The sequence below is a fragment of the Mercenaria mercenaria genome, chromosome 5, assembly GCF_021730395.1.
Source record: "Mercenaria mercenaria strain notata chromosome 5, MADL_Memer_1, whole genome shotgun sequence".
In the NCBI taxonomy this organism is placed as follows: Eukaryota; Metazoa; Mollusca; class Bivalvia; order Venerida; family Veneridae; genus Mercenaria; species Mercenaria mercenaria.
In genome coordinates this window covers 3,728,056-3,755,822 of record NC_069365.1, presented here as the reverse complement: position 1 = coordinate 3,755,822, position 27,767 = coordinate 3,728,056, and the positions used below count along the sequence as shown (strand labels likewise).

At 36.7% G+C, this 27,767-nt stretch overlaps 1 protein-coding gene across 1 annotated transcript; it reads left to right on the top strand.

Moving 5' to 3' along the window:
- The first annotated feature begins 187 nt into the window (after nucleotides 1–187).
- LOC123556291 (uncharacterized) lies at nucleotides 188–24,902 on the top strand. Its single transcript, XM_053542520.1, has 11 exons — nucleotides 188–485; nucleotides 2,783–3,009; nucleotides 3,607–3,773; nucleotides 4,181–4,431; nucleotides 6,701–6,843; nucleotides 7,451–7,642; nucleotides 8,833–8,916; nucleotides 11,439–11,756; nucleotides 13,910–14,101; nucleotides 14,930–15,077; nucleotides 23,893–24,902. The coding sequence occupies exons 1-11, from the start codon at nucleotides 413–415 to the stop codon at nucleotides 24,150–24,152; spliced, it is 2,055 nt and encodes a 684-aa protein (XP_053398495.1). The 5' UTR covers nucleotides 188–412; the 3' UTR covers nucleotides 24,153–24,902.
- The last annotated feature ends 2,865 nt before the right edge of the window (nucleotides 24,903–27,767 follow it).

The following is a 27,767-nucleotide window of genomic DNA, read 5'->3' as shown; positions in this document are numbered from 1 at the left end:
TTACTCCAATCTAACATATGTTTCTATATTTCAGTCAAAACTTTTCTCGCGCCGGTTCATGTCCCACCAAACTGCTATGTACTAAGATAATATATAAACTGTTTATAAGTCGCGGTAAAAAGACGACACCTACGTTCCATTGCATGACGTCATAAAATCCAGATGGTAGAAAATTGATGTATAAACACGTCATTTGTTTTCGCAAATTAAACGCTCGAGTTATCTTTTTGTTCAATGCAGACGATGGCAAAGGTGACGATTTGACAGGCACTAATCAGTTCTTACAGATTATCGAACATGGTCTATATTGCTCTATAAACATTGTGTTTAAATGTAAACAGGCATTTATTTTAGAGTTGCTGTTAGAAGAGGATATCATATAAAGTGGCGGACTAGGAGTTACGAAACAAATATGAAGAGAGAAATAGTCACTAGTTTGCATGTTTTTATTATCGCTGTTACAATGCCTAGTTACGAAAGCAGAGGTAAGATTTTTTACAAGCTTAACATGTTTATATAATGAGAGATATAGAGGTGAGGTTTTCGGGTGTGTGGCGTGGAAGAGAGTGTGGTGGTGGGGGGTGGGGGGAGAGAGAGGTAGGGGTATCAAGACAAATACTTGTATCCAGACACTTTCTATTATCGTATTTTAACTACGTAAAATATACAAGAACGTCGTTAGTCGAGAAAAAAATGTTAGTTTGGTGCCGTTTTCTGATAGAAATGCTAAATGGCAAATTAAGGTTACAAATCGGTCAAACAGAAATTGCCGATAAAGCTATAGATATACTCATTTTCATACAAAATACATGCCACGGATAGGTAATGTTGACAAATAATGAATGAATTACATTCAAGAGATCCAAAAAGCCATAGATATACCTACCAGGGCTGTAGTCAAACTTAGGCAAAGAGGGACACTTGCCTCCTGTAGAATTTGTGTTTTTTTTTTGTTAAAAATGTTTAGTGTTTTTGAAAATGAATATTGTTATCTCCAAAATATGAATTAATCTTGCAACAAATCGATCGTCATATCTTACATACACTAAGTTTTCCTGTTTTTGAAGTTGAGCTGCTTGTAAATTCAAAGTCTAGCTACGGACCTGCTTACAATAGAAATTAATGAATATTTTATTTTTTTCAACTGGTGTTTGATCCATCCCAAAATTCCTATGTTATCAGCGTTCTTTTTTTGTGTGCGGATGGCTACACTTGTTAAAATACCATTTTTGTCCCGGTTTAGTAAATTGATAAGTATGATAGACCGAAGAATATTTCAGTCAGTTGAATTTCATATCAATCGTTATGATCGCGATAATTGTTAAAGGTGTACATTTTGCATATATGTGTTTCAAAAGAAAATATAACTATGAAAGAAATGTGTTCAATATACAAACATTTTACAAAATTTGGCAAACCTTGTCTTGTATTATCTAAATACTGTGCCATGCTGAATGAATAAAGATCTACAAAGCGGAGGTGGAGTTGAAACTTGAAAGGAAACAAATGTAGGAAGGAAAAAAAATTCCACGTTACAGATTTTGTTGTGTTAAATTTAAAACCCAACAATTACCTTTCAATTCACAAACACACTACATAACAAAGTTTTCTAAATGTTGTAAAATACGCAAACGCAAAATACGAGATATATACGATGTTCCGTTTGGACCTTTTCTCAAACCACGATGCTCGAAACCACGATGATGAAAGTCGAAACCTCGATGTTGAAAACACGAAAATTCGACGATGAAAGTCAAAAGTCGAAACCACGATGGTGAAAGCCGAAATCAAGATAGTGAAAATACGAAACTACCATAATGAATATACGTATTCGATATATAATTTCGCTTTTTCAACATCGTAGTTTCGGCCTTCATCGTTCTGAGTTTCGAATTTCACCATCGTATTTGTACTTGTAGCATTTAGTTTTTGAATTTCATCATCGTGTTTTCAACTTTGGTGAATTCCCCATCGTAGTTTCGACTATTATGTTTGCATCGTTGTTGTATGGACTTCCACTATCGTAATTTCGCTGGAGCCATTCCTAAATATCTGTAGCCTACTAAGTAGCATGTTCGCAGGCATGTACGTATGAAGCGTCAATGCTTACACATGTACGTGTTTTTTTTTAAATTTCACATACAGGTACAGTGGAACCCCAGTAAACCGCGCGGTCTCCGGACTAGAATAAAAGTTCGGTTTGGAGAAATTTTCGGTTTAGAGGATTTTGCCGATGTATTCAATTTTAAATATCAGGCACTCATATTTTTGTATACCGGACGTAACTTTCTCGTATTTTCACTTGGTGCTGGAAAAGCTTTTCTTACGCCCCGGGGTGTAGGATTGCCGTTGGGCTGAATGCAGAAATGTACGCTTCTAAATTGTTACATCTGTTTTAAAGTTGAGGTTTAATGGCATCTTTTGTTAAGAGTACGTCCATTACTCGATTAAATGTTGGTACCCTAATTATTATAACCGAATATTCATGATAAATACTTTATGCGACTTGGAATGAGAGCCATATATCATAGTAGGACCTCTAAAGAGTTTTTAGCTCAACTATTTCATTTTTTCCCAAAGAAATGAGCACAGCCCCAGATGTAGAAAAAAACTACCAAAATACGTTCCATTCCATGATCCTTAACACATCATATGTACCATTGCAACGCATTTTGTCGCTACCAAAACTCGGTCGAAAAACACCTCAAGAAAACCTGCAAGGTTTAAGTTGTAAGTTTTGCGCAATGTCAACAGTTTATTTACGTAATTCATTTGATTTTAGTTTTAGACACATACACAAGTCATCCATGTAGAAGAGCATGTGTTGCGAACAGACCACAGACCTGCATTTACGAGTTTAACCTGGAGCTCTATTTCACTCTATCCAAGGCGTGTTATGACTGTCCGACAAATAGAACCGACTGCTTCCGGCCTCACTGTATCCCGGCTGATGGTGTCTCGCGTGGAATCCTCGTGGTGAATAGAATGCTGCCTGGACCCGGAATACACGTATGGAACTATCACAGAAAACACTATTTAATTGACCCTTGATATAACTAGATACTTTATATAAAGCAAAAGTTTAATATTTATAGTCGAGAAATAGGCCTATGCACCAATTCTGCAGCGGAAATATTGCGCGACTTTAGGAGCGCAATATCATTCCGGGAAAGAACGAGTGCATATTTATCGATGCAAATCTAATAATCTTTTTATTACATACACATACTACAATTATAATTATTATATAAATGATATAAAATTGTTCTTAAGCCTGAGTAAAATTGAAATATCGTCGTTAAAGAACTTTTAAACGCGACGACATGCATGAAACTGACGTCACAAATGACGTCACGCACCCGATATGAAATTTGACGTCAATATGGAAAAATATTGACGTTTCTTAATATGGTAAAATCCTCTCCTTTTCTATTTCTAATTTTATTCATTCTATTGCCTCTTTGACAGTTTCCAATCTGTATTAGGCCTACTTTCTATCTGTATTGTAAAAATAAAAAATATGAAGTTTTAAGAAGTTGAAGGAATATAGAATTATTTAATATAAAGACCAACAGTTTACTGTGACAGATTATTTCAATTATCAAGGTTTGTGAAGGCGACACAGTCGTAGTGAAGGTCGTAAACGACTTCATTGGAGGAGAAGGAACCAGCATTCACTGGCATGGGATTCTGCAACATGGTTCCCAGCATATGGACGGTGTTGGCATGGTAACGCAATGTCCGATACCGATTGGAACGTCGTTTGAATACAGGTAGGCTATATAACGTACAGTAACGTGAACAGCCCAGGCAACACTTGTGAAGCACATTTTATTCTACATGTTTTCTTACAGACACTAGAACCTCAGACACACCTAGATATAAATAAGTTTTTACTGAACGTGATAAGAAAACTGTCTCGGCTTTAACAATACTAAATATGTTTAGGCTGTAGAATATTCAGACAAATTGATACACTCGTTAATCTACGTTTTAAACTTTTTAAACTTCAAATTTATGTATACATCAAATTCATTTTAAAATGTGTTTAGAACGAAATCTGGCACTTAAGCAGTAATCTTACAAGTATAAGATCTTTACTAACCCTCTCACGTCCTAATAAAGAAAAGGCAAGAAAAAACAAGAAAAGGCGTATGAAATTATTTCTAAATTTCTACAGATTCAACGCGACCAATGCAGGAACCCATTTCTGGCACGCTCATTCCGGTCTCCAGCGTTCTGATGGTATTTTTGGTGCCTTTATTGTCCGCCAAGCGGACGAGTTTGAGCCGCATCTTGGACTTTATGAGCACGATCTTCCCGAGCACACGGTTATAGTAAATGACTGGTTAGGAGAACTGACTGAAAATAAATTTGCTCGTCATCACCACGCAGGGGGAGATAATAGGCCGAAATCTATTCTAATAAATGGTAGGTTTTAGTATAAATGTTTGTTGCGTGACAATTTTCTGTATGTCTCTCATATTTTTCAATGATATTACCACGGTCGTCATAAGTATGAGAATTTTCTTTATATGAAAGAGACATGAATAAGAAGCGGAGAACAACAAAAGCCTCGATATGGTTGTGATGCCATGATCTCTTAGTTTGACGTCTTGTTCTCTTTCTGCTTAACTAACATGTTGAGTTAGTATGATACAAATGTATATCAAAACTTCTTCACATATCAAAAAAAAGTGAGTTAAAGGGACATATCTTCCGATTTGAGTCAATTGTTTCAAACTCTTTTAGTTGTTTGTAGTTGCACATAAAAGTAAAAAAGAGCACTGTTGTGTAAAGCATAATACGGTCAAAGCAATGTGCCTGACCATCACCATCATATAAAGTAGTTCAATGAGTTCTAGGCAGTTGTGTTTTATTTAAAACTCTCTCACGACGTCTGTACACTCTGAAGAAACAGTCACACAGTAGAAATTTATAATTTTCTACACCGTAAGCCACACGGTAGAAATTTATCATGGAAATTAAAGAATTTTTGGCTGTATAGTGATATTATTTTTCTTATTAAAGACCAGCACACAATACTGATTTCCGACTTTTGATATTTGATATTCGGCACATAATATTATATCAGGTTTTTTAAGGTATCAAAGTGTTTACATGGTGATATAAATTGTGGAATGTAAACTTATCCTCATGTGACTTTTTGTGGTTAAAAAGAAAATAGTATGCAATGATATGCACGGAAAGACAAACCGATACCTAGAGCTGCACAAAAGCTTTATCAATAGTTGAAACGATTCTATGTCTAACCCTGGATATATGTATACTGATTTGATTAGGTTTTGAGCTCAAAGTCTGACAATAAAAATGTAAAAATCTATCATTAGTTTTGACACTGAATTTAATCTGTTTAAGACTTTGCGAAGAGATACAACCTTGGACTTTTTGTTTTCATCTTTTGGTAAATGTGTCATATCCAGATACGTGCCTATCTGCAGATTATCTCAAAACTGCACGTCAGCATTGCATATCATCAGGTATCTATTTCAGCTGCATGGCGAGGACAAAAATCCCTAATAATTTCATGTCACCAGGAACATGCACTAGATAAATGACAATGCATAAAGTGGTTTGTGATCTAAACAGTTTTCTTCTCATTGACTGACACATACAAACTGTAACTCGTTGTGGTGTAGTGAAACTATTTCTAGTTTACGTTTGCTTGTTTGTTTTGGGTTTAACGCCGTTTTTTAACAGAACGGCGGGCAGTTAACCTAACCAGTGTTCCTGGATTCTGTACCAGTACAAACCTGTTCTATGCAAGAAACTTTCAACTTCCCTACATGCGTCAGAGGTGGAGGACGAGTGATTTCAGACACAATGTCTTTTTTCAAATCTTCACGGAGAACATGTGCCCCGCCCAGGGATCGAACTCGCGGCCACTCGATCCGTAGATCTGTGCTCTGCCTATTGAGCTTAGCGAGAGGGCTATTTCTAGTTTAAATACGCTGCAATATGAAAATAGCGCTTTAAAGAAAGTCAATCGTTTCAGTTTATTTTTCCTGTTATTTGTAGAATGCAAGAGAAACATGTTTCGCTGCCTGAAGGTGCGGATTGAAATATCCGGCTCTCGGGTAACTGTTTGTTGCAAAAACTCGGTAGAGTCTTGTTACTCGGTAGAGCCTCGTTACCGCCTAAAGATTAACCTTGTAGCTGGATATTCCAAACTGCTACAACGGCCAATGACACATTTTGATGATTTTCGTTTCATAGGCTGTTTGAACAAGGTGAACTTTGAAAAAAATGAAACAAAAATATGAAAGGTCAATCAACGATAGAACTTCTGTCCATTATATGTACTTAAAGATTATTTTGCTGATATCTTTAGAAGATTTGAGATACGCTGTGACCGTCAAAGATATGGTTGTCCCCTATCATGTTTGTAGGCATTATAGAAAGTTAAAGTAAATAACAATGTAAACTACTATATTTCACTGAAAAACTGTGCAAAATTTATAGACTACGAGTAAAATACTAATTTATTATGTCACTGAATAGTACTGCCTTCAGGATTTTTGAAGGACAATTAATTTGCAAAGAAGGCGAGATGTGTCGCTGACGTGCCAATTGTCTTGCAGTTCATTTCAAATTTCCTGTGTTAGATTTGATAAAAAAAACTTCACCGATTTAACATCATGTGCTGTATTTGATAATGTTATCAAACAAAATATTTTAGGCAAGGGCGTTTATAAGCAAGTTTCTGAGCGCCAAGGCAACACTACAAAAAACTATACGCCAGTCGAAGTATTTCACGTGAGAAGAGGACAGAGATATCGTTTCAGGATAATCAGCAATGGCGTCCTCAATTGCCCTAAACAAGTTCGTATTATTTCATACCGTTTTATCATGTATTCCGCTCGTTCAAACATTTTTGGCCAGCAACGAGCACGGTTGGCGAAATGTATTTCCATTCAAGTAAGTGTTATAACTTACTTAGGTCAAACGAAAAAGTAGAAATACTTGCATTAACAGCCACTCGGCTATATATCTTGCAACCCACATTTTTGCACATTTAAAGATTTCCTCATTTTTTTTCTCTATATTTTGTCTATCTTGCACCCATCCGTAAACTGTCCGCCTAGTTTAAAAAAAAAACACCCCAAAAAACACCTTTAGCTGTATTTTCTTGACGATACAATTGTATTCTTACAAATTCATAATTCATATTTTCATGCATCTATGAACTCCAAGAAGTGACTGTCACTTTAGAATATGAAGTATATTCTTTATGTACTAACTGCTTCATAAGATAAAAAATAAACTAATATTATTATATTTCCAAAGTTAATAATTATAGACAGGATTGACTTATAACTATTACGTTGGTCGGTATTCTGTTGGTATATTTACATGTTTGTCTAGGTCCATGTCCATTTTGCAAACAACTTAAAAGGTTAATAATTTGATTGTTTCCGTTTTTCTTTAGATTTCCGTAGATAATCATACGTTAACGATGATAGCGTCGGATGGAAACGCTTTTGAAAAGATAGACGTTGAATCGTTCAACATCTTCGCCGGAGAGAGATATGACTTTGTATTAAACGCTAGCAACACTGTCGGAAACTATTGGATCCGAGTCCGAGGTTTAGCCGACTGTGAGCCAGAACATGCTAAACAGGTACGTATGACGTCTGGTGAGTACTCGAGTCCGAGGTTTAGCCGACAGTGGGCCAAACCATGCTAAAGAAGTACGTATGATATTTGGTGATTACTTAATTTCGAAGTTTAGCCGACTGCGAGCTAGAACATGCTAAACAGGTACGTTTGACGTCTGGCGAGTACTTAAGCCGACTGCGAGCCAGAAGATGCTAAACAGATACGAATGACGTCTGGTGAGTACTTGAGGCCGAGGTTTAGCCCACTGCGAGCCAGAGCATGCCAAACAGGTACGAATGACGTCTGGTGAGTACTTGAGGCCGAGGTTTAGCCCACTGCGAGCCAGAACGTGCCAAACAGGTACGAATGACGTCTGGTGAGTACTTGAGGCCGAGGTTTACCCCACTGCGAGCCAGAACGTGCCAAACAGGTACGAATGACGTGTGGTGAGTACTTGAGGCCGTGGTTTAGCCCACTGCGAGCCAGAACGTGCCAAACAGGTACGAATGACGTGTGGTGAGTACTTGAGGCCGAGGTTTAGCCCACTGCGAGCCAGAACATGCCAAACAGGTACGAATGACGTCTGGTGAGTACTTGAGTCCGAGGTTTACCCCACTGCGAGCCAGAACATGCCAAACAGGTACGAATGACGTCTGGTGAGTACTTGAGGCCGAGGTTTACCCCACTGCGAGCCAGAACATGCGAAACAGGTACGTATGACGTCTGGTGAGCAATTACAACAAAGTATGTAGTCGTGTGCTTTACATTTGCTTTGACTAGTTAAAACCTTTGATAATTTTATTAAACGTTTCATGTTATTTCATTTCCTAATGTCCTTAAACACTTATTATATGTTATAAATCAGTGAAAGGAAGAACTAAATTGAAGTGACCTATAAATAACCTTCCTTTTCTTCATATTATAAATGTCAGCAAAACCATCTATCCGTCCACTACAACAAATAACTGGTATCTATTTTAACGTTCTCTCTCACCCTGTTTATCTACTATGACCATTACAGATTTATAGCAACATTTTCGGATGTTTCTTAATATTTTGGGAGCTTATTAATATGCTCATATTCACTTCATGTATACACGCCTAGTGTTTGAAAATTCTGACTCTTAAAATAGTTTTGTCAGAAAAATAATTGCTACGGTAATGTAAGAAGCTGTTTTGAAATAATGTTGCTATTCCATACTGTTTACCTAGGTTGCTGTTTTACGCTATGAGGGTGCACCAGAAAAAAATCCGGTTGAGGGCACGTCGTGGCTGGATGGAGACAGAAGTGGGAAGGTATATATCTATAGATATTCTAAATAAACCATCACAGCAAATATAGAAATTTTGCTTGCTTCATTTATTTAATGAATTTTCGGTTCATAATAAAATTCTTGCGTCTGTGAAAGAAAGCTTCACTGTCCAAATATAGATATGGTTATCCTTGGTAAAACTCCATCTGATCTCCAACGAAGTTTAGATCTTTTAAATGTGTATTGTAAAAATTGGAATCTTCAAGTCAATCCAGACAAAAGTAAGATTGTTGTATTTAGGAAGAGGGGTCCATTGAAATTAACCGAACAATGGACTTATAATAATATGCCCTTAGAAACTGTCGATAACTTCAATTATCTGGGGACCGTATTTAATTACACTGGTACGTTTTTATTAAATCAAGAAACGCTAGCAGGGAAAGGATTAAAAGCTTTAAATGTTTTGTTAGCGAATACAAGTAAATTTTCCTTAAAACCTAAAACTCTATGTCAGTTATTTGACGCCTTTGTTGGCTCTACACTAAACTATGCATGCGAAGTCTGGGGTTTTGGTAAATCTAAAGAGATTGAACGAATACATCTTAAGTTTTGCAAACTATTGTTACATGTTAAAACATCATCTTGCAATATGGGTGTATATGGGGAACTGGGAAGGTATCCGCTATTTATTAATAGATATGTACGCATAATTAAATATTGGTGCAAAATTATTCATTCTAAAAACATTATTGTTAAGTATTTATACGAAGCAATGTTGGATGGTTGTAATAGAGGAGTTAAAAATTGGGCTAGTAATGTTAAGATGCTGTTAGATACCTATGGTTTTTCATATATTTGGAATAATCCATTATATTATAACTTGAAATCTTTCCACTTACAGTTTAAACAACGAATAATCGACGTTTTTGTTCAAAATTGGAACAATAGCCTTTCCAACAGTCGTTCTTTGTTTGCATATAGAACTTTTAAATGTGTTTTTGAATTTGAAAAATATTTAGATCTATTACCTAATAAATATAGAATTGCTATGTCAAGATTGAGATTATCTTCCCATCAATTACATATTGAATCTGGATGTTATGGTGCTGATAGAATAGACCGCAATTTACGTATTTGTAACTTTTGTCATACTGGTGATATTGAAGATGAATATCATTTTATAATAATTTGTCCTTTTTACAGAGATATCAGAAAGATGTATATCAAACCATATTTCTATGTAAGACCAAGTGTTTTGAAATTTACTGAACTTATGAGCACTACACAACATTCAGCGCTCTTGAAACTTGGAAAGTTTGTATATCATGCCTTCTTATTACGTCAGTCGAATGTACTAGCTGTTGCATAGTTTCTTAGTATTATGTACGATATTGTCTTTATATAATATTACAATAACCAATAAGGATACCTTCAATGATTATTTCTTAGTTCACAATATTGTCAATCATATATCTTGTTCCATGTTATGTTATTCCAATTCAAGAAATGCTTAATTACTTACATCAATATATAATTAAATATTTTGAGTTTCAACCTCACGTATTGTTAACTTCAACATATTTATGAAGGTTTACGATATTTATGATGTTCTATGTGTAAACTTGTCACTATAATTATGTTTATATGTTTTCCTGTATGTAACTAGAAACAGTATCTGTTTACGTTACAAATAATAAAATAAATTGAATTGAAATTGAAAATTCCAAAGAAAAGTAAAGAACCAAATATATTCAATGCTGTTCTACAACGGTCAATAACTTCAGTGAGTTGGCTTGTCATAATGATAAATAAGTGCTTATATCACTGCCAGAGACACACGTTGTTGGTGATTTGCAACCCTACATTCTGTGAGCAGCAATACATGGATAAATTAAAACAAACAAATACATCCTCGTACAAATCAATGAAATCTGTTCTTCTGTAGATAACTATGTTACCGAAACAACACTTGAAATAGATTACACAATTAAACTCTAACCCATTCTCTACAAATTTAAAGGTCTCAGAGAACTGTCTCAACAAAACTATATTGACTTCGTTTTCAAAGTCAGTGAAGTGGTTTTCCGCTAGATCCCGTAACAGTCCATATAAAAAAGAAGATTTTGTTACATTGTATTGCACCTGTTAATTCTAACGGACTATAAAAATGTTTATTTCTGCATTTCGATTGCCGCTAAATTTGAACTGTGTTTTATTTAAATACGTTTTGTTTACCGATTAAAAAGATCAATGTTCAATCTTTCTAAAGATATATAACACTTCATAGGTAACTAATTTTATAAGAAGAAAGGAGCATTTTGTTATTTGTAACAGAAATACGAAACATTCAAATTACCTTATATAGACTATGAAATATTTATAAACATTATGTATTTTGCGTAAATTACTATAAAACATAAAGTGGGGAGAAGTGTGGGGTAGTATATTCGTCTTGATAATGCAAGCGTCTGAAAATTAACCATAAACGAATAATAACATGAAGGCAAATTTTTCAAGCAATTTATTATGTTATGCCGATTGCAAATATATTTGACACTTTTCAAGAAACTGAATCCGTGGAACCGGAAAGGAGACGGCACGCATATACCGGTGACGGAGCTTAGATCACTTGTCAGCGACACACTGAAACCTATTCCTGACAAGAATTTCAACAACACGGACGCACTGAAACCTATTCCTGACAAGAAGTTCTACCTGGCCATGGACTTTAACAAGATTGACGACTACCATTTCCATGATGAGATGTATTATCCACTTTCAGCCTTGAATGAATCAATGCACCTTTACGTTCCCCAGATTAATCATGTATCATTGATTTTACCCCCTTCACCACCACTTACCCAGCTACAAGACTTGGATGAGGTAATAAATTTGAATAAATTTTTTCCATTTTTTCATAACAGTATGTCATTATTTGACATTGTTGAAAGCCAGTGTAAATATGTAATAGTTATTGTTCGTGGAATAGGTCTGCATTGTGTTTATAGACCTGTGAGGGATTTGTGAACCGAGCGAGCGTAGCGAGCGAGGTTTTCAAATCTTCTCACAGGTCTATAAACACAATGCAGACCTATTCCGAGAATGATAACTGACTTACCTACATGCTTTTTTGTTTTACATAGTCCAGATTGGTTTCGGATTTGAAGAACGTTTGTAACGTGTATGTATGATAAAAATAGTTTGAAGAAAGAACAAGACAATATGTGTCATAATTTATTTGATACTATTGATATAACATAATGCCCAACATGCTACGAACCTGTAAAAATATTTGTCAGCAATTAAGACATGACACTTTGTATTGCATGAAAAATCCGTGCACACTTGGGAAATAGTCTCTCTCTGAGATCATCAATGTGTGTCTAGTCAATCAGTCAGAATATGCTAAACAGATACGTATGACATTTTAATATACATTGCCGTATAAAAAAGTATTGATATAGATTTATCATTACATATCACAAGAAATGCGTATCATAATATATCCCGATTTGGCACACGCCAAGAAGACACAACGAAATGTGCTAAAAACTGCGCGGACAGCGTCGAGAAGATATGAAAAGCTTCAGTTTTCTTGACAATGAAAGTAATGAGTACAGCTAATTAAGAGGTTTGTAGTTAGAGGTCTCCGTTTTGATTGACATGGCAACGATTTGAATAAACATTATATAGTTTAATGTCGTTTTGCTTCTCCACACCTGATTCACGTGTAGAAGTTGTCATATGCTTGTGGATGTCAATACAAGTATAGAATCAATGAAACCGTGTACAGTGCAAAATATCTAATAATATTTAAAGGCATAAAATGTCAAATGTTAGTTCGATATGAATAAAAGCAAATTTAGAACATTTTTCAGAAAACAAGAAATATACTTTAACGAGTTTTCCATCAATTTCCACTACCTAAAAACTGCCTTTAAATATGGTTAGACCGTCAGTTTTATTTCAGACACGTTCGGAATGTATGTTCCATGTTAGGTAATTGTACAGAAAATCGTCACAATTTTCATTAGCAGACTATTAATTAACTTGAAGGAAATGTGTGTAGTTTTTGCAATTATATCATTGTCAATATTTTCTATGTAAAATAAAATGTCCTGTTTCATGAAGCATTCTCCACTCTGACGGAAGAGTATGTCCGTTTTAACTTTCTGACAAATATCAAGAATTGAATGTTAAAATTTTACAGTAAAGTCATGTTTAGATCAATTTTCAAGATATATAAAACTGGTCGAGATTTTTTCACTTAAAAAGTACTTTTTGAAACAATTGATACTATATCACGCGTTCACCTTAAATGTCAAGCACGGACTTCTCCTGATTCTACTGCATTGTTTCGGTCGCTTACGTATAACTTTAAATTTTATCTCTGACAAGTGCATAAGTGTGCCGACAATTTGGCATAGTGCTTAGAGCACTGGACTTGCATCGGAGCGACTTGAGTTCGATTCCCACTACAGGCACTTGAGATTTTTGTGTAGACAGTAGAAATAGGACAGGTCTAGAAAATCTTATAGACCTCATAAGCGGTCTATAAGGTGTTTATAGACCTCATCAGAACAAAGAAGCCGGTAGGTAAATACTATTACTGGATATAACTTCAAAAAAGTGTCCCGTACAAGCAGTTTTACAAAGAGTCGAGGGCTGAGCGCGAAACCATCGCATCTTATTCTTTATTTTTATACAGTTCGCGGTCAGCCATGGAAGTACTTTTTAGATGCAATTTCTGACAAACGAATTTTAGAGTGTCACTTTAATGAAAACAAGTAAACAATGCAGTTTTGAAAGCAGTAAAGCGTAGAAGATGCGTTTGAAATATGAGCAAATGCTTATTAATAATATGTTTAGTTCCCGTTTTTACCCTTATGTGTTACTTCTCAATGTGAGATATATTATATTAGATAATGATCTATTTTGTACCCTTAACGTAGTTTGCTAATCTCAACTGGTCTTTGTCCGTAAAAGAGTTTCACAATGTACACTTTGTGAATTTTAATTTTCCCATTAATTTCCAGGAAATATTTTGTAACCCCGAAACGGTTGGGTCTCGGAACTGCACAGAAGTGTACTGCGAGTGTGTTTACCTGCTGCAGGTGGGGTTAAATGATGTCGTAGAATTAGTGATTTTAGACGAAGGTGAAACTTACAATGCCAACCATCCCATGCATCTACACGGCCACAAATACTACGTTGTTGGAATGGACAAAGTAGGTTTACATAGGATGGCATAGAATTTTTTAATCTTTAATAAAATGGTACATTTGTAGTATTTTTTATAAATACATTTAAAGACTCGTATATTTTCGCTCCTTTAGAAATTCAAACACAAAACGTTGTTGAAAATCATAGGTTACAGGAATATACTCAATTACTCATCAACATAATGAGCGCAGTATTCCTCTGCGAAATAGTTCGAATCATTTACCTCTCAACAATAAAAGATCGTAACTTTCCTTGGGGTGTAGCAAATACTTCGTGTGAGAAAAGTATCCAATTACCTAATGGATGGTCGGTGGTTCCTCCCAGGTGCCGCCGATGTACAAGACAATGCCGGCGCAGGAAAAGTTGCCATATGACCAAAATTGTGTCGGTAGGAAATACATTTATACTACTCAGACATAATGATTGTTTAATGAAAATGCTATAAGCGTCGAGAAATACGTGCTCATTCCTGAAAATCATATATTAAAGTCGCGCATTAACTCCGCTGCAGAATTCGTGCATGTTTCTCGGTGCAATATAATATGTAAATACTGACATTAGTAGTCTGAAATGTTTGTTAACCAAGATTTAATAGACATATGTAATAATCTAATATATATGATATTTCTAAATATAAAATATCAGAAGTGTTTGTATATCAGTAACTTTTATGCAGTCCTCGTGTTAATACCTCTATGACTACATTTTTTTGAAAGTATTTACGTGTTAAAGTTTTTATATTCGAATGTAAAATTATAAGCAAAATTAGTTAAAAACTTAAGAACACGCAAGAGTGAAACATTATCTAAATTTCTTTTATGTGACATTTGAAGTTAGGAGAAACTGTGACACTGGATAGAGTAAAACAACTAGATGGCCAAGGGAAGTTACACAGGAATCTTGCAGATCCCGTAGCCAAGGATACAGTCACGATACCTGATGGCGGTTACACAATATTGCGTTTCCATGCAAATAATCCTGGTATTTTTTAAATGTCCTTGTTACGTTTATTTTTTAAAATGGCCTTAAAACATTCAAACTGCAAATGAATACACGAAAACGTACTTATCGCTTTGCTCATTTACAACAATATTGCAATACTTTAAGGGGAATTCGTTGCTTCAGTGTTAATTCTGTCTGAACGGTTTGCTAAAAACGTTTAAAACAGTGGAAATAAGGTGTAATAAATAAGAAATGTATGACCATTTCAGTATTTGATAAGAATTTTAGCCATTAATTTCCATGTTTGAACTGTACTCCTGAATTAAACTAATTTCTCAACTAGATTGAAAGAAATCATGCTTTATATCTCAAAAGCAAGAACCTTTAGAAACAAGTGAATGAAGTATTGCCATGCAATACAAAGTCCCCTACTGGAAGGCACCTAATTTTCTCTACTGCAATATAACATAATGAACTGATATCTGTCAATGATGTATAAACAATATTGTACTACATATACAATATGTTATAACAACACACTTGGATTAAAATGTGCATATATAAAAACCCACAGTTGTTTTCATATTGAATTTTTTGGCTGATTATAAAAATGTTATCATGTAAGTTATTTATAGTAACAACAAAGGGAAATTAATCTTTAAAAAAAAAAAAAAAAAAAAAAATCTATATAATATAAGTCCACAAGAAACCCTTTACCAGGTAGAGATAGGTCAAAATACACCTAAAAATTGGATGTAACATGCATGCTGTACCACAGAAAAGTGGTCTCGATTTTTCTCTACCGCCAGTAATAAAAAAGTTACAATAAAATCTATTTATAGTAACAACAAAGGGACGTAATTCTAAAAACAAGGGTGCCTCATGGTGGTGAACATTTGTTCCAAGTTACATCAAAATCCCTCCATGCATGAAGAAGAAATGTTCCGTACAAAGTCATTCTTGAATTTGACCTTTGACCTCTAAATATGACCTTGACCTTAGACCTAGGGACCTGGTTCTTGCGCATGACATGTTGTCTCATCCAGGGGAATATTTGTGCCAACTGATATCTAAATCCTGCTTTGCATGACAAAGTTATAGACCGGACAGGAAAAAAATCCTCTTGACCTTTGATCTCAAAGTGTGACCTTGACCTTTAAGCTAGGGTACTGGGTGTTGCGCATGACACGTCGTCTCATCATGGGAAACATTTGTGCCAAGTAATATTAAAATCCCTTCATGGATGGCACAGTTATGGACGGGACAGGAAAAAAACTCTGTTGACCTTTGACCCCCAATTGTGACCTTGACCTTTGAGCTAGGGGTCCGGGATTTGCGCATGACACGTCGTCTCCTCATGGGGAACACTTGTGCCAAGTGATATTAAAATCCCTTAATGAATGTCAGAGTTATGGACCGGACACGAAACAGACCCTGTTCATGCTATGTTAACATTTGACTGTTTAGTGTGACCTTGACCTTTGAGCTAGGGGTCTGAAAGTTGTGCATGACACATCGTCTTATTATGAGGTACATTTCTGCCAAGTAATATTAAAATCCCTTCATAGATGGGAGAGTTATAGACCGGACAGGAAAAAAGCCTTGTTGACCTTTGACCTCCAATTGTGACCTTGACCTTTAAGCTAGGGGTCCAGGTTTTGCGCATGACACGTCGTCTCCTCATGGGGAACATTTGTGCCAAGTAATATTAAAATCTCTTCATGGATGGGAGAGTTATGGACCGGACAGGAAAAAAGCCCTGTTGACCTTTGACCTCCAATTGTGACCTTGACCTTTGAGCTAGGGGTCCGGGATTTGCGCATGACACATCATCTCATCATGGGGAACATTTGTGCCAAATAATACTAAAATCCCTTCAAGGATGGGAGAGTTGTGGACCGGACAGGAAAAAAGCCCTGTCGACCTTTGACCTCCAATTGTGACCTTGACCTTTGAGCTAGGGGTCCAGGTTTTGCGCATGACACGTCGTCTCATCATGGGGAACATTTGTGCCAAGTAAAATTAAAATCCCTTCATGGATGACAGAGTTATGGACCGGACACGAAATTGCGGACGGACGGACGGACGGACAGACGGACGGACGGAATGACGGAAAAGTGCATTCCTATAGTCCCCGAAACTGGTTTTCAACCAGTAGGGGACTAATAAATAATCCATTTTAAAAGCTTTTTGAATGAATAATTTGTTAGAGTGTAAAGGACGTCATAAACACAGTAAAATGGCTGCCTCTGCGGTTGGCCGTTTTCTTACTTTTCGAAGTATCATATCGTTTTTAGTAAATGTCAGATCTTAAAATTCATTCGTCGTAATTATTTGTTTGCTAATGGCATTTATACAAAATAAACAGTTGAACTTGCAGTTACTAGGTATTCCTTCATTTAAAAGCATTTCTGTAAATACGGTATCATATTCTTGAAGACAAGCTTCGAACACTTGCATCAATTAAATAAATGCGGACATTCAATTTTATACTTGGTAATGTTCAGCTAAAGGCTATGTCACCCCTATAAACGACTGTACTCCCCTCTTCCTGTTGCGGCCGATTAAAACAAACAGCTGGCAGGCCGAAGGTAAGAAATCGTCTTCAAATTAATTGTTTTGCTTTACACGGCACAGGCACGGGTCCAGTGTATATTTTTTGTTTAATAGAAAAAATTCCTTTTTTTCACACAAATATACTTTTTATATGTTAGTCAAATGAAAAAAAAATTGATGACAAAAAATCCGGTCACAGTATCATATACATTGAAAAGGTGAACTATGCGAGCGTAACGCTATGGGAAGCTACTCGGCAAACTTGTAGAACATTTCAAAATCGGAGTTTATACACTTGCAGCCGCTACCTGCATGATCGCACCTTCGAAACATTTAAAGCCTTCCACAAATACTAAACTGACCCCATAAATTGCTTTGAAAAACACAGTACAAGTCTCTACGAGCAAAATAGTTCAGTTATCCCCGGCGATTTTAGCTGCCAAACGAAGTGATAAAAACCAGGAACACGTACACTATCCGGAATGAAATCGCCGAGGATAACTGAAATATTTCGTTCGTAGACTTGTACTGTGTTTTTCAAAGCAATTTTAATATTTGATCTGAACACTTATTTGCGACTGACACTTTATTACATTTTGCGTCTGAAGTATGCGATTTATGTCCTTTAAGGGCGTAAATGAAACGAAAATACATACCGAAGTGTCTCTATCGATCAGTCTTCATGTATTTAATGTCATTTAATGTCGAACCCCTCGTGCTATGCACGTACTAATCCATTGGTGGTTGGGGTCTGTGACTTGCAATTGAATGCTTCAGAATCGTTTACATGCAAGTATTCCGTGTTGGTTTTACAGACATATACTCTCATAAAATACAGAATTAGAACTGAGCTACACTGGGTCCCTAGAAGAAATTACCTTCTGTCGATTCCCTATGGAAGTCACGCGAAGAAATGTTTCCTGATGACTTCAAAATGTCGATGAGGTAAGATATGAGGGGACTATAGGTTTACCTCCGTCCGTCCGTCCGTTTCTCAAAGAATAAAACTTATTCCAGGAAATTCACAATGAAAATGGTCTAGATCTTTTCTCAATACAATTAGCAATAAAACTACACCAAAATATAACTGTCACCTCCTAATATGACTCATTATATCAAATGAAATTACATTTTGACTAATTCGCATGTAACATTGAGTAGTCACTTCCTGTTTGGTGTAATTCATCATAAAGCGGATTTCAGGGTACAGAGGATTAGGTTGATTGATTATGCATTAGAAAAAATATCAGGTTAATCATGTACTGCTTTGCTTAGTGTGTTATTTCTTTTAAGTGTCATCTTATGAAAATCAAACCTATCCTGTACTGACTAAATCAGTGTGTATGTTAAAAATCCTTCAGTAAAAGGAAAGTATCTAACCGAAATCTAAAAAGCTTTTTTTTTCGAAAAAGGTATACAATAATAATCTGATTTAGAGTACAAATCCTTGAATAGGGGAAACACTTGCAATTTAATTAAAAGTTGGATGGTTTGACAAAAAACGACATTTGCTGCATAATATACAAGAAAAATCCCAAAGATTTCTTTAATTGGAATGCAGGATTCGCGCAAAGTTCATTTCCCAGTGACCTGATGAAAGTTGTGTCATGAGTTCGTTGTTAAATTCATTGTAAGATGTATATGTGATTGGACGTCTAAAACAATCCCGAAAGTATGTGCTACAAATCTCCGTTCAATCCCGGATATCCTCACAAATTGAACAGTAATAGTTCTGAATGCGATGGCATTACTACCACTGACAAAACGTACAAACCGACTAACTGTAGTGGAGTCCATCGTCCTGACACTCCTTACAAGAAAGTCCAGAACCTCTTGTTGTCGCGCGCTTGTAACCTCGGCATGGATCATCCGTGCTACCCTTTGTCCGTCAGGTTTTAACGCTCGGCTGATTTCCAACAGATCTTCCAATCTCGGTACAGTTTACTGAAGTCGTTTAATGTCCATCTGAAGGAGTGGAAATGCCGCCGACTCGACAAACAGTAGGTGCGCCGCTCGTATGCTCGTATGCATAGGTTCCGGATATTCCCTGGTGACGGAAGTGAGGTTACGCGAAATCTATCGAGGATGTCGACGACTGCCTCTTGGTCATCTGGTTCGAGGCCTCGGGTGAAGCACTGTTTTCATCATAGCATGGTCCACCCCATCTACAATTTGAAGCCAGCTTTTAAGCAACGTCCTCCCGGAAACAGTTCCAAACATTGCCCATGCCAAGGAACCGTACGGGGAGGTACCCTACCTGGAGGTAACCGACAATTAAGATATTGCCAATAGCTTTCCACATCGCTGGTGTGGTATTGGCATCTGGACGTGGAGCGGCCTGATCTCCTCCTTCAAATGCTGCCGACCCAAACACACAACCCCAAAATTCTGTTAAAACGTCACGAAATACTCCATTCTCATCAACGGCATCCTCCCCTAAAACCTCAACACGAACACCTGAAGTTACCAGGTCGTCGTCCTGAAACACCGTGGTCAGATCCTCCACTACTGCCTGCCGTCTGACGTAGATGTTGGTTCTGTAAAGTAAACAAGAGAAATAGAAAACAAATATATTAAATTTCACTTGCGTTTTCTGCATGAACTTCATAGAATAAAAACCAAAATATCAGCTTATAACTGATAAGCATTTAGGCCCGACACATTGTAAAAGTTTGTTTTAACGGACCAACTTTGAACGGATATACGCTTTTTAAATTTGGTACTTTATTATCAATTGAAGTTTTATTCCTGCACATGAAACAAACTCGTTTTACAGTTTATATCAATACTTGACTTCATGCATGTTAACGAAGGTCAAGCAACAAATATTTTTCAAGCCGTAGTATTCAGTAATTATAGGTTATTAGACTTGTATCAAGAAATATGCATACGTTCTGCAGAGGAAATACTGTGTGACTTTAGGAGCGCAATATTTTTTCGCGAAAGAACGAGTGCATATTTCTTGGTGAAAATCTAACAATCTTAATATTACATACACATCTACACTTAAAAATATTACATCAATGCTTCTTATTTGTGATCAAACCTTTGTGAAACTGAAAATATCTCAATATCACAATTGGCCCCTAGGACTGGGCCTCTTTTCAACCCAGGGGCATAATTTGAACAATCTTGTTAGAGATTAACTAGGCAATGCTACATACCAAATATCAAAGGCATTGGCCTTGAACTTTCAGACAAGAACATTTTATTTATCATTTCCTATATACGTCTATGTTAAACTTGGGACCCCCAGGACAGGGCCTCTTTTTAACCCAGGGGCATAATTTTAACAATTTTGGTAGAGGAACACTAGGAAATATCAAAAGCATATGCCTTGCAGTTTCAGGCAAGAACATTTTTAAAGTTTTTTTCCTATACCTTAAGTCTATGTTAAACTTGAGACACCTCATGGCAGGGCCTCTTTTCACCCCAGGGTTATAATTTGAACAATTTTGGTAGAGGATCACAAGGCATTGCTGCATATGTAAAACTTGTGACCCTGCGGCGGGGCCTCATTTTACCCAAAGGGATACAATTTGAAGAATCTTCATAGAGGACCATTAGATGATGTCACATGCAATATCAAGGCTCCAAGCTTTGCCATTTTGGACAAGAAGATTATTTAATTCTTTCCTTTCGGTTGCCATGGTAACCAGAGTTCTGCATGTAATTCAATTCTTTGAACAATTTTGAAAGCGGGCCACCCAGTGATCATTTCTGTGAAGTTCGGTGTAATTCTGCACCTTTGTTTTCAAAACGAAGATTATTTTAAGAAAATGTTGACGGACGGAGGACGGACGACGGACATTGAGAGGTCACAAAAGGAATATGGAATATAGGGGAAAAAGTTTGCTTCCAGTGGGGCTTCAACCTACGCCCTCTAAAAAAATAAGTCAAAGTAGGTTTATTGTAGGATTGAAATTCTCTTCATAGTGTGCAACCTACTTTTTGACCAATCAAAAAATGTGGCATCTTATTCCTGAAGACCAATATGACTGTAGCAATAATTTTCGAAAAACAGCTCTACACGCTGAAGAGCGTTGACACGACTGACTCTGCAATTCTGATTGGTCAAACGTAGATTTCACACTCCGTGAGATAGAGTCCATGAAGAGAATTCATTTACGTTGGGTTGTCCTCTTTTGAAATAATATAAGTCACTGTTCCATTGAACATACATATATGTATTAATTTGCCTAGTATTTTGATATAGATGTTTCATAAGGCTATCGGCCGCTATGTACAATTCTGAGGGTCACGTTCGGACGATAGTTCCGCTAGCCAACCAGTGCCTTGCTTTCAACTTTTTGAAAGTGAAAGTAGAAATTTAAAAATATATTTAACCTGAGATTGCAGCTTTCGATTCGAGTTCTTATGCCTGCGCATGCATTTTCATTTCATTGCGAAAAAATAAATAATAAAACAAAAAAAGTATATGTTACGGACAGACGTGGGAATGAATTGTTTTTCCTAATTTTAACCATTTCGAAGTACGTATTTCGTCGCGGGAAAGTTTTTATTACCGCGTCAGCCCTGGTTCGATCACCGGCTTGGACATGTTTTTTTCTCTGTTTCGCATTTTTATGATGCTAATGCTCTTACATCGCAATAGAGCAATGCATCTACTATCGACCCTTTTAGCTATAATATTATGTGCTTCGTAAATGTATCGTCAAATAGTACCATTTGAAAGAACGTTTTTATTTGGTCATCTTCAGTACTTTTGAAACCTGTTTAAGAAGATATATCAAGAGAAAATCTTAGCTAAATTTCATACAATAAGTGTAGCACATATCGACTCTTGCACCGTTTATCGACCCCCAACTAAGTTTTTTAAAACAAGTTTCAACTTTATGGAATTTATTTCGAGACAAACAGATAACATTTCATTCTAATACAATTTAGAATACACACGAATAATATTTCATTCTAATACCATTCGGAATCTTGCATAAAACCTTTGTTTTTTACACATCTCGGTAGGCCTACTGTATGTTTTGTAAGGATGCTGTAGTGCCATGTAAAGCTAGAGTTTTCGCCATAGATCTATATCGGATATATAGACCGGACAGACAGACCGTATGGTGACTCCTATATACCCCCTCCTTCAAAATTCGTTTGCTGGTTATATTTATGAAGAAATACTACGAGAGCAAGGGAAAACCGATATTTAATAAATAAGTCAGTTGCCAACAGGCCTACAGTCCTTTTTTACAAAAGTCGCAAACGTTCGTACAGTACTGCAAGCAAACATGCATGCAGACAGCAATGATTTTATTTAATTTTGCCAAACTAGTATTGTTTCTTTATCCACAAAACAGTGGAATTTATATGTAGATCGTTTTTCAAGCAAGAAAATATGTACTTCTGACGCCGACAATGTGCAATTTCTGGACAAAATCAGTGATCAATCGGGTTGTTTGGCTATAATTTTACCTGTAATCAGACTAACACATTATATAAAGAAACAAATCATGTTCAGCTTCTAATAAAATATAAATACACACACCAACAAAGCACATTATTCACATTAAAATAGTATTTTCCAATTTTAGTGGTCAGGTTATTGTTTAGATCGGTCGCAACAGGAAGAGGGGGAGTACAGTCGTTTATAGGGTGTGTATGTAGGTACTCATTATTACATGACTAAATGTATAAATCGCCAGTTCATAGTATGTGCTGTAAGACCAGCCAGTTAAAGTAAAACCTTGAGATAAAATTTGTTTTTGAAATATAATTAAGCAATGACTGACAATCCATTCGATATAAGTGAAATTTCATCTGAAATCAGGCAGCGACTTATATAATATATAATATATTGTGTATGTAAAATACGAAAGAAGCAGGTACCTTGATAGTTTTTCTCTGTTCCTTATAGTATATTTCTCGATTCAAAATACGTTAGTTTACCGTAAGAACGTAACGTTACGCTACAAATGATAAAACTAAAGTGCAACTTTGTTATTGTGCGTAACGCAAAACATCATGACGTCACTTCTGCTTACGGACGTTAATTTCCCTCGCTCTGTGTTCATTCTCTACTATAAGAAAGAGTGCTACGTAAGTATTTCTACCTGTTACTTGTAAAATACGGTATTCAAGAAAAATAATTTGCCAGAATAAAATGCCAACATGTATACGATATGCAAGAAAAAATATCAGTCGGCAAGCCTCATTACCGCCCAATGCGCAGGTGCCCTCGGGACGGATATTTCTATCCGATTCGTAAGCACATGCCAGATATTATTAATCTGCAATGACATTGCATAATCTAGATATTATTTTTTGTTTGTAGGATTTTGGTTCTTCCACTGCCATATAGAGTTTCATGTTGGTATTGGCATGGGCTTACTTTTTCAAGTGGGCAATGAAACCGACCTCCCACAAGTGCCTAGGCATTTTCCGAAATGCGGAAACTGGAAATATAATGGACTTTCTGACGACCTGGACGACGAAGTGATTGATTCACCTTTTGGCGGAATATCCTCCGCTTCGGCCGTTCCGTTTACCTATCTCATGATACTTGTGTTATGCAGCATACATGTCTTTGTGTAGGGCTTATTATTGAATGCCTATATCAAGATAAGATAAGATATCATGTAATGTAATTAAATATAGCGGACAATGCAGGTCGATAAATTTTTGAACGGAAGGAAAAATATTTTATGTTTTAATCTTTTCATTAAGTGCTGTTGTTTTTTTTGTTTTTTTTTTTTAATATTTTGGTGTATATATACACGCTGTAATGACATATTGTTTTTGAATTTAGACATGGATACAAACAGGATTTATAACGTATCTACGAGCAACATTTTTGAAGTTTTGCAGGAGCGGGAAAATGTAAACATTGACAATGGAGTTCTTGTTCGATCGGATATGTGTTTAGCGGACGTTTCTAGGCAAGATTTTGCAAATAGTGCTTCAGATGATAAGCTTCTGTATATATTTGATGAACTTAGATCCATAAAACACGAGCAGATAGGTTGTAGCAGAGGTATATCTGGTCTCCAACAGTCCTTTGTTTGCATGCAAAAACAGGTAGGCCAGGTGATCGAGACAACAAATGCACAAATAGAATTTTTAAAGACATTGGCCTTTAGACATGGAAGCCCGTTCAAGACGCCAGAACCTGATATCTCGTGGGCATGTTGAATGCAAGGCAAAATGCGAGGGACTTCAAAAATCATGCGTCATAAAAATCTGAAAAGGGGAAGGAATTCTAACAAAACTGAAGGCAACAAAGTAATTTCTATCTTAATATGCATCATATGTTACGCTTAATAAATGGACCAAGTTTGAAAGAAATATCTTCATTACTTTTCAAGAAATATTAGTTTTTATGTCGAAAGCCCGATCGGGCAATGTTCAGATGTTACCAGCCTGTTAAACGTGATAACCCGAGAGCTAAAATAAAGAGTGTGTATCCAGCTGAGTTAATAATGGACAATCGACTGATAGAAGATGCATTTCCTGAATGGAATAGATACTTGTTTGTTTGTTTGTTTTGGGTTTAACGCCGTTTTTCAACAGTATTTCAGTCATGTAACGGCGGGCAGTTAACCTAACCAGTGTTCCTGGATTCTGTACCAGTACAAACCTGTTCTCCGCAAGTAACTGCCAACTTCCCCACATGAACCAGAGGTGGAGGACTAATGATTTCAGACACAATGTCGTTTATCAAATAGTCACGGAGAACATACGCCCCGCCCGGGGATCGAACTCACGACCCCGCGATCTAGACCAACGCTCTTACCTACTGAGCTAAGCGGGCGGGCGGAATAGATACAAATAACAGGATCTCGCAAATTGACTCTATTGCTAACCCTGTAAGAATGCACGGAAATCAACAAACGGTATAACAGGTGGTCACCAGAGGTTACGATTCAGGCCATAGTGCAATGGATACGCAACCTATCCCAAATCCGCCCTCATATGAAAATATAATACAGCAAAGAGACTTACATGTGCGTAGTGTGCTTGGTCCATCTCAGACTGTAAACATCCCACCGCCCCCAGGTCTATGACCTCCAGTATGCGTCCCAGTGCAAGTGCCCCCACATCATACCGTCGGTATGTTCCCTGTGCAAAATCCTGCACCTAATACGATAAGTCGTGGCCACAGCTCTATGAACGTTATGTTAAATCCAAATATGCATGTAAACACCCAATGTCACACAGCTTCCTAAAACATGAACATTGTTTCGTCTCGGCATCCGCAAAATATGCAGAATTCAGTCCCATCCGTGTCGGAACAATTATTTGAGAATCATCTCAGTGAACTGTCCGTAACGCATCCAAACGTAGCAATATTCCCGCAATATCGAGCACAAACTGAGCCCTCTTACCATCATACAACACAAGCATCCGTCGCTGTCCCCCGACCCACGTTACCCACCACGAATGAGATGCATTGCCAAACCCAGATACAATGCCAACCACCTACAGACAGTACTATCTCCCAAACAGCTTTTTGTGTCACTACACAAAATATGTCATTGTCAACTAACACAGAAACTCTAAATAATGGGCCTATTATTAGTAGCCTAACACATCTAGTCAGCGAAGTGATAATACACGCTCGGATACCTGTGTATTGGGAAACCAGTTGTAACAGATAGAGGTCCTGCACGCTTTTCACAAGCCGGGTCAAAATCTCGGTCAGAGATGCTTGAATATTCAGCCAGCCCGTATCGTAGAAAAAGTGACAACAGAATGCGGGCAGATGACGGGTATTCCCCGTCGTCTATAAATAGACCATCAGGCAAGATGACGAACACTGGGTTTTCCCGTCTAATATAAACTCAGATGAGACCGGTGTTAAAATGGTGCAATATTCCACTGAGATGCACTCTACTCAATGTTTAAGGTACTTCCGCAAATTGAAATTAGAAATTTATGTGAAAAATCAGAATCCTCGAAACACCTTTCGAAATGCAAGAACTTAAAATATGTATGATAAAAGTTGAAAAGATATATATGTAGGTAAACTTGCGAGCATGAAAGCTACGCTGAACCCTATCTCCACAGTGCTTTGGAAGAAAATGAGTGAACATTTTCGGTGCAAAATTTTGGTATCGTATGCAACCTAAATTGCTATAAAATATTTATTTTCAAATCAAAGAAATGTCAAAATAGTGCACACGAGCGTTACTTTTTCAAGAAAATGTCGTTAAATATTTTAATGCGCAAAACACGTGCCCAGTTTTTCTAAAATATTTCGCCGCCATGTTTATTTCAAGGAATAAAATATATGATTGTTGTTTTACCTGAGATTTCCTTACTGAAATATGTATGTCTCCTTATTCACGGTTAGAGATATCCATTTAGTATAGTTTTTCACTGTCCGACCTTCTTAACCTGTTACCGATCCTTCACATTTAAAGAATAAACGCAATGTGTAATGATAGTTTTTCGCTTTACACACCCACTGTCGCCAGACCAGAAAGAAAATGCCTCTGAACATGTTATACCCTACCCCTAGGTATTCTATAAGAACCATGGTCATGAACGGGAAAATATACTAACCCGTTTCAATTGTAAATTTCTCAACTTAAATGCGCAGTTTGGTGAATGGGTACCTGTAGTATATTGAACAAGCGATAATCCATCTTCCATCGTGCACCAGTCACATTGTCTCAATATTCCATATTGCTGAGATTATCAACATATTTTATGCTTTCGTCAACGTTACAGAAAAAACTTGCTTGACCTTCCCTAATGAACATCCGGTCTAGAGGTCACGGCAATGTGCACATGTTTGGCGAAATGTAAACAAACAAAAACAGAATTTAAAAAAATTACATTTTTACAATAAAATCCGAAATGATGAATGAAATTTATCTTGTATATGATCTTCAATTTGAAATCGTACATTGGTCTGCATCTGTTCTGTTTATTTTATTCATTTTGCACATTTATGCTGCATTTTCACATTTTAGCGAACACGTGTAGTATAATGACGATTGTATGGTGGCTGATTTCTGCCATTCCGCGTTTTCGCCCCGCGACCCCGCCGAGCGAAAACACGAGAATTAACAAGTTAAAATGGCGGGGGCGCGGGGCGAAAACTCGCTATTTAGCGTGGGCGCGGAGCGAAAACTCGCTGTTTAGCGGGGTCGCGGGGCGAGATTTAGTAACTGGTATGTCGGGGGCGCGAGACGAAAACACGGT

What these genes read in the sequence shown, in the direction of transcription:
- LOC123556291 (XM_053542520.1), top strand. Translation starts at nt 413, where the DNA reads ATGAAGAGAGAAATAGTCACTAGTTTGCATGTTTTTATTATCGCTGTT. An exon ending in GAAATCTATTCTAATAAATG is followed by an intron (nt 4,432 to 6,700) that starts GTAGGTTTTAGT and finishes AAAATATTTTAG; the next exon opens with GCAAGGGCGTTTATAAGCAA. An exon ending in ATGGAGACAGAAGTGGGAAG is followed by an intron (nt 8,917 to 11,438) that starts GTATATATCTAT and finishes ACACTTTTCAAG; the next exon opens with AAACTGAATCCGTGGAACCG.